This window comes from Myiozetetes cayanensis, unplaced genomic scaffold (genome assembly GCF_022539395.1).
Source record: "Myiozetetes cayanensis isolate MyiCay16 unplaced genomic scaffold, myiCay2020 scf2-11, whole genome shotgun sequence".
Classification (NCBI taxonomy): Eukaryota; Metazoa; Chordata; class Aves; order Passeriformes; family Tyrannidae; genus Myiozetetes; species Myiozetetes cayanensis.
Window position 1 is genome coordinate 14,836,705 of NW_026087411.1, and position 14,583 is coordinate 14,851,287.

Sequence of the window (14,583 nt, forward strand, 5' to 3'; positions counted from 1 at the left end):
GACCTTCTTAAAAAGAAATTTCATATTGGAACCTCTTCTTTTTATCTTCCCATATATTCAGTAATTAATTGTATTTGTTACCTTTCTCTTTTTGTATACCTAAGTGTCTGACAGCAGTTCCTAAAGATGTTTCCTTCTAGGAGGAAAGCATTTGGTGAAGGCCATTTTGTCATAGGAAGCATTCCTTGAGCTCTGTGATTCTTGACTTTCAGCAAGACTTTAATACTAAGATTTCTTCAGTGTTTTTTAAGCTTAAATTGTCCCTTTTTTCATTTGTGCTGTACTTTCTTTATTAGAATGTAATTTAAATTAATTGCTAATGGTGATGCTAATACTTAGTGGCAAAACTAGGAGTAAAATCCCAAATTCAGGACTTTTAGCCTATTAAATAAATATGGAGATTTGTTTCCAGAACACTCAGATAGTGATCCCCAAGGAATGGGAGTGTGTGGAGTATTTCAAGGTGTAATGGCACTACTCAAGGAATACCACTGTCTAAGGTAGAAAAAACCTTGTTCTTCAAAAAACAACTTTGCACAGAATGAGCAACGCAGAGAATTTGGAAGCGTTTGGACAGAGACCCACAGACCAGAGAAAGAAGTAGCACATCTGAAGAGTATCCTGTGCATACACTTGATCAGTTTTCTTTTTCTGTTCTCTGATAAAAGAAGCTGGTTGTGTGAATTGTGTTGCCCTATTTTATCTTCTGGGGTTTTTTTTTATTTTTCAGGTACAGATTTGGTAGATGGTTCTTGTGCTCATCCCACGATTCCTGGCAAAGTGTCTCCTTTGTTACCTGCAAATCATGTGACAATGGCAAAAGGAACAGGATTAGTTCATACAGCCCCAGCTCATGGTATGGAAGACTACAGTGTAGCTTCCCACCACCAGCTACCCACGGTACTCTATTTTTTCAGCTGTTGCTCTTGATTTCCTGCAACTGTTTGATTGTGTGCCTCTAAAATGATTGTTGTAATTTGTGCATAAAACTTGAAAATGTTTTGAAGCATTCACAGAAGTGTATCACTGATGTTCTGCAGGAACACAAGACTAACTTTAAAAGAAGTGTGTATCAGGATAAAAGGGTGAACTTTAACTAGTTCTGCTAGTTAAAGCTTACAGAGGAGTGGTAGAACAGAATCAGATTTTTCTGCTTTCTATGTGGTTTTGTTTTTAAAAGGATAACGCAGAGAATAATTCTCAGATATTGATTCTCACTACTCAGAATTGTCTTCTATGTGCAGACCAGTAAATTATAAGTTATGTAGGTCATTATTGCTTTTCTCTTTTAGCAAAGCTTGTTTTAAACATGTGCATAAATACAGCTCAGTTATGCATGGTCAGTTTGTGATTGGTTGGAATGAAGATGCAGGATATGAGGAGGTTTAGGTTTGTTTTTGTTTTTCACTGTTAATTTGAAAAGTCATTGACATACCAGTGACTTGATGTAAGACAGTGGTGGTATATCTGCAAGTGCAGTGGTGCTCGTTTCTTCTGACACATAAAATTCACTTGCCTGATAAATTACTAAACTGCAGTTCATTAAATCTGAAGTGTACCTAAATATTTTGTTATTTGTCATAAAAGGAGTTACTCAGTAGAGTATTTAATTGGCATTTGAATACCAAAAAGATAATTAATCACCGCATGGTATTTTATTGATGTGATTAATATATTGGTTTATAGGATTGCCTTGTGGATGAAAGTGGATTTTTTACTGAAGCTGCAGGTCCTGAACTTAAAAACAAGAACGTCCTTGAAGAGGGGAATGAAGCTGGTGAGTATTTGATGTTTGACCACTTGTTACTTTATCAGGCACAGTCCTGCAGGTCTATTTTGAGGGTTCATATAAACTGAATGCGTAACAGTAGCGATGTGTTCAAATTGGATTTTAATCTTGCCTCGTTTTTTTTCCATCAGTCATTCGGATGCTTCAAGCAGCTGGGAGTTTGTTGAAAGAGGAGAAGTATGTGCACAGTTACCCCTATGACTGGAGGACTAAAAAACCAATGATTATTCGGGCCAGCAAGCAGTGGTTTGTAAACACAGCAAATGTGAAGGCTGCAGCACAGGTACATAATTTTACTTTCTTATGGGACATTTCAAGGCAACTGATTCTGTTTGGCATTAGCAAAACGATCTTACTGTAGTTCACTCCAGGATATGTTCTCTAGGTTTTATGAACACAAGTTGAAAAGTGTCGATTATTTGTTAAAGTTATGAATGTTATCAGGTTTTTTGTCAATATTGATATAATCCATGGTAAATACATTGACTGGCATATTTACTCATTGTTTTTACAGATATAGAAGTTTCTTAGAGCTACTGATTTTTTTCCGCAAAATATCTTTGAAAATACAGTGTTTCAAGGAATTAAATCAGAAGAGACAAATTTATTGCTATCAAAATTATCTTTTTTGTTTTGATAGCCTCGTGCGGCCAGATATCTTTGTTTGTTCCCTTACTAATTTTGTCACAGTCCTATTTTAAGTAACTTAAAACCGTATTTTTTTTTTTTTAATATGCAGTGCTCTTTGAAATTATGTACATCCACACAGAAAATTCAGACCAGCACCTTAGGCTGCCTTGGGTAACAGTGATTTCATTCTAATTAGGGCACGAGGTGTATATTCCATATTCATCTTTATCTAGAATGAATGAAAACATGATGGTTACTCAGCAGGGCTGGGAGTGAGGGGTAGCCCACACTCAGTACTACAGGCTGTATGTATCGAGGTCGGATTTCAAAGCAGATAACGGCACAAGACACAACGAGCTTTTAAACTTCAGGTGAAGTTACTGATGCCACATTCTTAACTCACTTCAGGGTGTGTCTGCTAGAGAATCAGAGTTGGCAGAAAAGCTTTGGGTTTTGGTTGGGGAAGTGTACAGTATATACAGTGTTCAAATTGAAGAGCAACAAGCAGTGAAGTAAACAAACATGACAGTTGCCCAAGAGAACATGTTATTTAATACTGGGAGTGGGAGCATAGGCCTGTACTGTTTTTTACTGGCAGCGTAAACAGTGTTTGTGTGAATGCTGAAGTGGGTTCAACAGTTCACTGTCTACTTTGTAGGACGTGCTGAAAAAAGTGAAAGTTATTCCTACGTCTGCAGTGAACAGGATGCTTGAAATGCTGGACAGAAGGACGTTTTGGTGCATATCACGGCAAAGATGTTGGGGTGTCCCGATTCCTGTTTTTTATCAGAAGAACACAGGAGAATGCTTGATAAACAGGTATCTGTCTAGCTTTATACACTGAGAAATGAAAGAAGAAGCACTGTGTTGTGCTGCAGTTTCTTGATGTTACAAACTTCTTACTATTTTAAGTATAAATTCATGCTTTTACTTGTAGCTTGTACACAGGACTAATTTAGCTATTAATTAGAACAGTCAGAAACTTGTTGTTGGATGTGACTTGTATGTAATAGGAATCAATTTACTTTAACACTAAAGTTACTTGAAAAGTCCCCTTGAGATTAATTGCTGCTTTCATCCCTTATCTTCACGTTAAGTTAGCTGGCAGTCATGACTGGCTTTTACACTTAAGAGAGCAGTGAAATCAAGTTGTGGTTAGAATATATTGCAACTGTAATTGTAGCACTGTAAATCGAACAGTACAGGTACTGTGTCAGAATAGGCTTTTACAGTTAAGTAAGTGACGATGAGATAACTGAAGTGGAATAACCATAACCACATTGGTTGCAGAACAAATAGCTGCACTTTGTTTCAAAATAAAATTAGAGTGGTTTTGAAGAGCCAGCCTCAACTGTAAGTAAATGACCTTTAGCTGTATGATTTGGTACGTCTAAAGCTTCACATGCTAGCCTGGTTCTACCATCTTATGGTTAATAGTATCAAGATATTGCAAACACTCATTTTCAGGGATTCCAGACAATGTAATGCAGAGGAAATCGAGGCTATGCTTTAAAACAAGAAAACTCAACCAAATATGATCCTTTTCTGTCCTTTAAGGAGTAATAGAGTTTTGCTTCTACTCCTTTGCAGAACAGAGGTTTTCAGTTGTGAATGCCCTCAAAGAGGTGATTTCATAAAAATAGTACTGGAGAGTTGCACATTCACTAATTATTTCCGTAATAGTTTCCTGCCTTGAGATATGCTGGTGTAACTCAGTTGTGTGCAGATTCGTTCTGGGTAATAAGATTTCATGGTTGGAGATGAACTTAAATACTGTTGCAGAACTTTTTTTATTCTGATATTGAATAAATGGACTTCAAGAGTCCAGCGTGTTTTTCAGAGACTGTACTGAGCACACAAGTGTAGTAGTAGGTGAGGCTTAGGGTGTGGAGAGCAGGGAATGGACTTTAAACAGTTAGTCCTTAGTTTCACCTAATGTGACTGGGTGTGTAGGTGCACAGAGATGTACTTTGGCTCTTTCACCGTAGGCAGTAACTGTGAGAAAAAACCACAGTGGCCACAGTTGTTTATAGTACCTGAATAATGCTGGCACACATCAGGAAATAAAGGGATGGAGACTTTGTGGGGTGTAAACTCGCTTTGCCTGCAAAAATTGTTACCATGATAAAAAGTGTGTGTCTGTATAAAAAAAAATTACCATTTCTGAGGAATACTTATTGTATTCTATCTGAAGAGTAGGCTTGAGTGTGTGTGTGTGTTGCTTAAGATGGTCAAAATGTAGCTCAATAAGAAAATAAGAGTGTAATGAAAACCAGTTTAGCAATTGTCAGTTAAATGTGAAGGGCACCACAAAGCAATAGGTTCTTCACAACATTTAGGTGCTGACCCAACTGGGTACAGAAGGCATTTATTTGGAAGGAGGAATGCATTGGGAATTCCTTTAGGCTGTAGTAAAATTACCTTGAAAGCCAGTGACCTCTATTAAAAACCATGCCCTTTGTAAGTGCTTGAGCTGGGTGAGATTATTGCTGGAGTTGTGTGAAATGTGGCAGTCTGGGCATTTTGTTGTGATAAACTCCGCAGTAGTTTAACACCTCCACCTTTCTGTGTAGGTAGTGACCCAGCAGTCACACATGTACCTGAAGGAACAAAGGGACGTGTTTGGGTAGAATTGATCTGGGAAATAAAAGACACACATTCAGGAAAAAAAATGAGATATATCCATTATGCTTGAAAAGAGATTTATTTTGTTTGACTGACAGCTTCAGATGCTCATTTATAGCCGATACTCTTTACTTCTAACTTCACTTACTCTAGGTAAAAATTTTAAAAACAAGTGTAAAACAGTCATTTAGTATTTAAAGTTTACCATAGCAGACTTTCGTAATCAGAGTAGGAAAAGTGCACAGAATATTGGCCTATAGAAGTGACAGGCAAATTAAGAAGACAGTCTGTCAATTCATAGGTCATTTTCCTGGACACCAGTTCTTATTGAAATAAACAGCTACACCTCGATTTTTTGTTGCATTTGCATTATCTTTTGAAAATCATACCACATATTGCCGAAATATTTCTCAGCACCTAAGAAGTTTCATATTCAGATGGTGTGAATAATTAAAACAAGAGTAAATAACTTACATCTCAAAACAAAAACTGTTTTTAACCTGAATGCTGGATAAACATGTTTCCAGTAGCAGCTGCTCTGTAGTTTTTGAGTGGCTATCAAAAGTAACAGCATCTCCACTGGAAGTCAGTGTAGTCCACATGGAGTTGCTGTTACATATGAGAGCACCAATGGTCGGTCTGGAGTGATTTTATTTATTTATCACCTGTAAAAAGGACTTCTAAAAAGAAAAAAACAAAGCCCCTAAAATAAACCACTGTTTGCCTCTGTGAGAGTTGCCCCTGAATTTGTCACATGAAAAGCTGCAGAAAGTTCATCTTTCAAGATTGAAATGTTTTCTCTAACAGAGTATTTTTCCCCCACCAACAATCCAGTCTTTCTAACTTAAAAGCCAAGAGGTAGGTTGTAATCTTGCATTCAACAAGCTGGATGCAGGATCTGCATAAGTCTTCTTTTTTCCTGCTGTGGCCCCTTATAGCTCTTAAAGACATTTGATTCAATGACACTGTTGTTTGTGATTATAAATCTAAAATGCCAGTGATGATTAAATTCTTTCTGTAGCGTATACTGCATCATATTGTGATCAGGAATTTAAAAATTACTATTAAAAAAAAACTTAAATGAAAGAGAGAGAAAAGAGAGAACGTTTTTTCATTATTGCCATCTGCAGTAAGAATACAGAGGTGAGATTCTGTGTGGTTTTTCCGCAGAGGTGGAGAAAAAAGACTTTAAATAGATTACGTGCACAAATAGATGCTTATACTGTTTGTCAGCTTTCAACATCTAATAGATTTCAAGAGAAAGCATTCTGATTCTAGGAGATTCTGTAACTCATGGAAGAGAAGAACTCTAAAACTAAAATGAGACAATTGTATTTCTAGTAGTAGCTCAGAGGAGGTAGTAAATGTGAGATACGTACTTTAATCTGACCTCATGCAGTAACTTCTTTACAAATTCACTTTACAAATTCACTGTTCAGATATTGGTAATAAATAGTACTATTGCTATAGACTATTCTGATGCCTGAGAACTTCTGTCAGCGTCCCTGTGACTTTCATTAACAGGTAACTTGAATTTCTGACAAAGGAAACCCCAACATGCTTTTGAAGTAGATCCACCCTGTGCTCTAATTTTCTTTTTAAAATATTAAGACATTTCAGTGAATTATAAGCAATAGCAACTTACCTAAATACTTACTGGTGCAGTGTTGATGTTCAGGTAAAACAGCTTAAAGATAACTTTTCCCCTTTGCTGCTGTTCGAGAAGAGATCGAGAGAACATCAGGTGCTGTATTCTTCTCCTCCTGACTATATCTTAATGCTGCCTAATTTCTGTTAAGAGATTAAATAAGTGTTCAGCATAATCAATATCAGACTCCAGAGTGATTGGCTGGTGTCGTGGTAGCGTGAATTGCCGTAGGGGTTTCAGTGTGAAAACGTAGCAGTGACACGTAATGCAAGTTCTTGTAGATAGCGCGTGAATACAGGGCAAAGTTTTACAATGCTGTTTATTGCTAACTCGGGGAATTATCATGCTCACGTTGAAGCCTGCAGATTATAAAGTGATGAGTAGTTATTTGAGAAAGGTGGTTTTCACTTGCGACTTACAGAAAAGGGCTTTGCAAAAATCCTTCTCCTCGCAGCGCAGATACCTTAAAAATAGTAATTTCTCTCTGTTGTGGTAAAAGTTAATCATAAGGATCTTGGGACAAGAGTAGAGGCGGAGGGGCAGGGGCTGTGTTTGCATGTCTTGGGTTTTTCAAACTGTAGGAAGAAAAAAGGTTTGTTGAAAAGGTACTGTCTCCTCTTTTAATCGCCTGTTACTGTTCACTTATATTCTCTAGGGAAGCACTATATAATGAAAAAACTTGTACTGCTAAAATTTTAATTTCTTTTAACTCTTGATTTGAAACTGTGGTAGAATTTTGACAATATTCATCAATAACAAATTATATACTGTAATAACAGTCATTGACTCCTTATTTCTTTTAAGTGATTGATAACACAAATCTGACCTTCTTTTAGTTATCTGAAAGCTTTTATCTGTAGCATAATCAATCTCTTGGTTCATGTGTCACCAAAATGCATCTTGAAAAAAATTCTGCTCTTCATAAATTAATAATGTAAGTCTTTGCATCGCATAACAATACAGTTGATAAAAGGTTAGTCCCTAGTATGTTTTGTGGTGTGACATTGGCAATCCTTACTGTAAATGAAGGCAGTCGTTTTATGATGGTTTCTCAAGGGAGAGCAATAGCAAGGTTTTATTTCCTTCTTCTCCCTTCCCCCCGACTTCCAGTGGAAAGGAGAACAGTTTACCCTCACTACAGGTAATGCAGTTTGCACTGACACAGTCTTTCATGTTGCCCCCCCCCTCCTTAATTTCTCAAAATATTTATGTGGTAGGCATGACCTTAATAATTTCTCTTCCACTGAGGAGAGGTGTCATTGCAGTTAACAGTTGCAGTGTCAGAAAACTGGTGGCACTTCAGGCTGCATCTCCTTTACTGAAAGTTTAGAACATCTGACAAACTGAAATTCCTGCTGTGATCAAACTGAATCCAGACAGTTGGTGGGAAAAGATTTGTTTGTTAAGAGTATGTTTCTACATGTTGTCCAAGGTAGCTGCTAGTTTTGGTTTTTAGCTGGATTTAGCACCTTTTAAAAATCCCTGCAAACACTAATATCATGAAATACCTGTTGAATGCTTTAAAAATGCATAAGTTGAAAATTAATTCATCCTACAGTTTATGTCCCTCCACTGAAGTGTATTTACAATACAAAAAAAATGTGTGGAAGACAAGCTTAGTTCTTGTTTGAATTTTCTGCTTGATTTACGGAGCATGCTGGTAGTTTTTCCATAATAGTTGTGGGTATGACTCCTAATTTGAAAATTTTTCAGGCTCTAAGTGAGGCCAGAGTAATTTGCAAAGCACTGGATTATGTCTTCCATGAATGATTCGACATACACTAACATTTTATGTGGTAATAAACATGTCTTAGGATTAATAATCCTCTTTTTAATTTAGCTACTCTTGTCTTCTGCTGGTGAGTTCCATGGGTAAGGCTTGGCCATTAACAGGAAGGCACTGAGACCGTGGAGAGAGCTTTTAAAATACTCATTTGAAGACAACTGATTTTCTATAATTGTATTTAAAAATACACTTATAGATCCATGGAATGGTTTGGGTTGGAAGGAACTTAAAGATCATCTAGTTCCAACTCTGTGCCATGGGCAGGGACATTTCCACTAGACCAGGTTGTTCAGAGCTCCATCCAGCCTGTCCTTGAACACTGCCAGAGATGGGGCATCCACAGCTTCTCTGGATACTCTATTCAAGTATCTCACTACCCTCAGTAAAGTGGTGTAAAAAAAAAAATAAACATTTTTTTCCTAATATCTAATCTAAACCTACTCTCTTTCAGTTTGAATCCATCTCCCTTTGTCCCGTCACTACATGCTCTTGTAAAATGTCCCTCTCCATCTTTCTTTCACTGGTAGCGTATTTGAAAAGAATCAAAGGTGTTGGCAAGGAGTGAAAAATACTGTTGTGTATTGCTCTTTCTGAAATGTTCCCAGGGGCTACAGTTTGTGTCATCACTGATTGGGTGTAACGTGAGGTACTGACCCTGCAAGAGAGAGAGAAATTCAGCGACTGACCCTGCAAGAGAGAGAGAAATTCAGCGGGATAGTTCAGTCCGGGCTGAGACAAACTTCCCCTTGACTTATTTGGTTTGGGTTTTTTTTTCCTGAGAGCTTTTCAAATTTGAAGGTTTAGTGTGAAGGAAGCAAGACCTAAGGATTACGTATCAGCTATCTGCCAGGAATCTACCAGGACTTGTGGTGATGTTTGCTTTTGACTTTGGAGAAGTAACACTCTCACAACAGAAAGTACAGGCAAGTAGGCCTCTGTGCAAATATTTCTGAAAAGAAGCAATACCATTCAGAACTGGAGCTCCTCAGTGTTATTTTACCAAGATAAATGTTAGCAGATATATTACCAAGCCAAAAGTTGTCCTGTCGTCATTAGACTGGAAGCTGAATGATATCCATTCTGGTCTGAAAGGTAAAAATGGTGGTAGTGTGCTAGCTGGCTGTTGATCTGTGAGTGTTACTGGGTAGTGGGTTTATTCTCCAGAAAACCCGCTGGAATGTTCTACAGGAATTTGAGAAGTAAATTGATTAACTGGTGATTGATTAATATAAAATCATTGTTCTATCATTGCCTTTCGAGCAGTTGAGAGCAAAACTGCATTTCCTTTTTGCTGTTGCACCTCTTGTCATGAAATGAAGTACTTTGTTCTACAACTTCTTGGAGAACATGGCTTTTCTTTCTTAAACTCTTTGTGTAAGAGTCCACTAAATGTTTTAGTGATGTAGCTCAGCTTTTTAACAGAGCAGAAAAATATTGTGCTGAGGTCTAAATACAAAACCAAGTGATGACTAAAGATGATCATCTGCCTTTTTGTTTTCAAGATGATTATGCCAGACCATTATTTTACTTTTTCCCCTTTCACAATACTGTGTCAAGATGTTAGTTAAGTGATGAAATCTTCATTTCTCAAGTTATAAACAAAACTCTGGTGGTTTGAGTAACACAGCAGGTTTAGTTTGAAGTTGACAGTTGCTGCACTCCTTCAACACAGCAGATATCTTAAAAATCATCTCTTCAGTAAGTGCTCTTCAGTAAGAGCCAGCAAGACAAAGTGTGGGGGGTTTCTTTTGTTTTTTTAAGATACCTTAATTTATGTCTAGACTTGGCATTAAGCAATATTAAAAATCAATTCCCCATAGCCTTACCTGCTGGGGACAAGGACTGAATGTGTCATAATTAGCGTGCAGAACTGCACGCCTTGTGATGCCTTATCTGTTCACATCAGAAAAAAACGCTTAGGTAGGGTTTTTATTTTTCTTATTTCCGTGGTATTTGTTTATTTCAGGACCTTTGTCCTGGCTGGTGCTGTATGATCCCAACTCCTAGATTGCCTTGAGAGTGTTCAGTGAGTGAATGGTTGTTTGTTATCACCCCTCTACTGGGTACAGACGTTTCAGTTTCTTACATTATTGGGATTAATACATTTATATATATTTTTTATATATATGTATATAATAATTTTAAATATGTATTACTAAAAAGAGTGAAGCCAGGCAACTGGAAGTCTAATACATATGTACATTTTGTAACTTCATTCCCACATGAGTTTTCGAGGTGTCTTTATGCAGTAAAAAAATAAGCCTGTTGTCAAAAAGAGCAGATATTTTGAGGGGAAATAGTTGTGCAGTTTCTTTAAAATCAAGGTGAATAGAAAGTGAAATGGATTTTAAAAGTTTTCAAGCTGCTGGCATCTTTTCTGAGTGCCTGGTTATTGAGTATTTGCAGAAAAAGATATTTGGAATCCATGTGTCTGTATGTTTTACACAACCCTACCCATCATGGAAGACGAAACCAGGAAGTCTTTTTAACGCAGGCAGAAGGTTCTGAGGAGTCTTGTCTGGATTAGAAGCTGGAAAATCACAGGTTCCAATAGCTTGGTCTCTGTATCGGCCTATCTCACTACTTTGGGTCTAGGATACTTGTAGAAAGATACAATTCACTAATCAATCCATAATCCCCTCTTTTCTTCCTTCTAACCCAGTGAAACTATCACAGACGTCATCAAAGTAGTGGAGCAGCAAGGAACAGATGCGTGGTGGACCCTTCCTATTGAACAACTGCTGTCAAAAGAGGCTGTAGCAAAGGTAATCTTCCAGCTTCAAATACAGAAGATGCCTGAGACAGCTGAGTGAAAGGGAAAAAATGGAAAACTTTCATATATTCCCATGACCTTTTTCAATCTTGTACCCTCATGGGAAGGTATTAATGAAAAGAATATTCAGAAAGTAAGGTCTGAGTGTGGCAAAATACATGCAGTCAGATCTGTGCTGTTAATTCAGGGCAGAGATCTCCATCCCCCTGCCTTTAGTTCAGGTTCTCCTTCCTAGGTGACCAACTATCACCTTCCTAGGTGACATCCTAAGTAACAGAATTATGAGCCCAAATATATATTAAATCTTTGTCATCAAAATAAATTAGAATTTTTATTAAGTTCTTCCTTTTTATTGTACTTTAACAATTGTGTACTTAAGTGTGCACACAAACTATGGTGTTACTCTGCTGTCTGAGGTTTTTATTTGTCATTTTTCTTTGCTCTATTTTGGCTTTTCGTCAGTAGTTATTTGAAAACTATTAGGAAAAATTATCTGAATTATTTTGTGTACACTCAAAGTTGGGAGCAGAGCCTGTACAAACTGGTCCAGAAACCAAATTTGCTTTATTTCTAGCTTTGAAAAGCATTGATGATACAGAGTATTCTATTTGCATTATTTAATAATTGGTCTCTCAATAGGCTGGTGGTCACGATATTTCGGATTATGTCAAGGGACAGGATGTCCTAGACATCTGGTTTGACAGTGGAACTTCCTGGGCTCATGTTTTGGAAGGTACAGAATTAATTTGTTGATCTTTCTCTTAAAATACTCGGAGAGCAAAATACAACTGTGTTGTGTGACAGTGTTGGTGTGAGCAAAACTGAGGCAGATCATGCTGGCAGCAGACTGGTTGTGACTTCTTGTAAAACTGCTTTTGCTTGTAAAGATAAGGATTTAATGTTGGCAAACTCATTTTCAGAGTAATTGAAGTTGAGATTTTTGTAATATTCTACTCTGAACGATTCTGCCGTGTGGCATACAGTGTATCTTCTGATCAGAATGCACTTTTTTGGAGTGTAGACGTTTTGTGACGCAAAAGCCAAGGTATTTTGCTGCTAGTTGGTAACTCTTAAATCATTTTCAGTTAACAAATTTCAGTTTGTGCTTGTGTGTGCTATTTGAAGCAGGACAAGATTGAGATCAGCTGCTGAGTCTAAGTTTTATAATTTAAAAGTGTAGGTGTGCTTTTTCACTTTTGATTACTTTCAGTAACTAAAGTAGTATATTGTGGCTTAAAATATTTATACTTGCTATAAGCTGTTTATAGCTCCTACCGCCAGTAGTTGCTACTCAACAGGTAGCAGATATATATTTGTCTAAAAATACATAAAATATACACTGTTTACCTGGAGGATAGTCCAGAGTCAGGAGTCCTTTCCAGAGGAGGAGTCTGGTCCCATACATCAAGTCTGTTGGACTTTAAACCCTCTGTACACAATTGTGTGATAACAATCTTGTTGAATTATAAAACACGTTAGTACCAGAGGCTTTATTTCTTAGCAACGTGGTCAGGCAACAGTACCATCAGCAAACATTAATTTTCTAGAAGACCTTTACATATATTGAAGTTTAAAATGTTTCAGATTTGATTTTGAAAGGTAAAACAAAATAGTGGTATTTTATGCACAGTTACACACTTGTGTCCTGCAAGGGCTTAACACCTCAGCCTGCAAAAGTTACCTCTAATCCTGTGTAAAGGAAAGACATCCTTTAATAAGGAATAGCAGAATCAAGACTTCTTGATTCACTGTTAATTTGTGTAAGGCTCCCCTGTTGATTCTATAGTGTCTAATAAATGCTGGGTCTTTCACAGTACAGACTTCTTCTTTCATGGAAATCATTACAAGTTCCTCTTCTCTACCTAGTCCTCTCTTTCCATGAAATTTGCTGGAATGTGGTATATGTAAGGCATCTTTTGCTGTCTGACATGACTGGAGTGGCCCCACTGGTTCCAAAGCCAGGGACCTGACTGACAAGCAGTGTGACCCTGTAACCGTTTTTAACTTCAGAAATGACACAAAAGTTGCATTACGTTTTTTCTGTGTAATTGAGGCTCCCAGCCCCTGCCAGAAGTAGAAGTACAGTCTCAGTGAGTCATATCAAATTATTGGTTTAATTTACCCTTTATGAAAAATGCACTTTGCAAGAGAAGCTGTTGAATTAATAGTTTTGACTTCTCTTTCCCAATATGCTCCAGCTTTTAAATGTTTCTGCAGAACTTCTTCCAGTGGTAATAAAAGTAATCTTCAAGGCTTGCAAACAGGCTAACTGATGGTATTCTTCTCCAAATTACTTTTGGAGAAAAATGGGTGAAATTCATGGAGAAATCCAAAATGAGAGAATGTCTTAACGGGAAGAAGAACTTTCCATGGCTAAAACTCAGGGAAGCACAGAGTCATGTGGAAGCTGTCATGCTCCCTGTGCTTGCTGCCTGTTAATTTTGTAGTAGGAGGTCAGTGATAACAGCGATTGGTGCTGCCTCTGATGCCGGTGTTGTGGGGCAGTGGTTCTTTTGCAGCACGTTGAGTCACTTTCAGAGCAACTGGAGGACGTAAGAGATGGCTAAAACTGAGACTATTATTTGTTTTGCTCTGCCCTGAACCCAAGTTATTGAAAATTACAAATCAATTATCTATTAGTCACCAGCAGGAATTAAAGGTGTTACAGATTTCCCTGTCAGTTCCAATATTGCAAAAATAAGTCATTCTCTCCAGTGTCTCTGTGACTTGGGGAACTTGGGCCTGAGTTTTCACTGCGCTTGAACCGGCTGTGTCTGAGCTTACTAAATGAAATGCAGCTGTCACAAAATCCATCCCTTTAGCTGATGGCCACATAGATTGCTGTCAGAAAATATGGCAGGTTGGGAAGGGTGGGGGGGAAGAGGAAGAAGAAGAGAGAGATTCTGCTACATGAGGTTAAAGGAATTGCTGCTCAGTGACAGCAAGCTCAATGGCCTGAATGGTAGGTAGCGTGCACAGTCGTATTTCTAATGCTTGCCCTGCTGCATTTCCTACAAGAGCCTGGGCATAGTTCTGACAGAAATGACTTAAAGTTGCTCTTGTTTTGGTAAATTATGGTTGGCTTCCTTTTTCCAGCCTAGGTGTGTCTAAGGTACCACTTCTAGCTAAATGACAAATTAACCAAACCGCTCCACATCAGCAGTGTGGCAGGTAGGAAGGTGTGACTTACTCACTAAGATCAAAGATTTGGCTCCCACAGTCACAAACACAAAATTGTGATTATGACTAGATTGTGTGTGAAATAAATGCTGCTTGCTGGCACCACTGAGAGCAGATCCACAAGTGCAACATACTCTGAAAAACCCACTGCT

At 37.7% G+C, this 14,583-nt stretch overlaps 1 protein-coding gene across 1 annotated transcript in view; it reads left to right on the forward strand.

Moving 5' to 3' along the window:
* The window catches only part of IARS2 (isoleucyl-tRNA synthetase 2, mitochondrial), a 28,910-nt gene that overhangs the window by 5,119 nt on the left and 9,208 nt on the right, over positions 1 to 14,583 (forward strand). Inside the window, 6 exon segments of the mRNA XM_050316448.1 lie at positions 731 to 900; positions 1,687 to 1,777; positions 1,921 to 2,072; positions 3,078 to 3,238; positions 11,141 to 11,243; positions 11,891 to 11,984. Of these exon segments, the coding sequence (XP_050172405.1) occupies positions 731 to 900; positions 1,687 to 1,777; positions 1,921 to 2,072; positions 3,078 to 3,238; positions 11,141 to 11,243; positions 11,891 to 11,984 (771 nt within the window).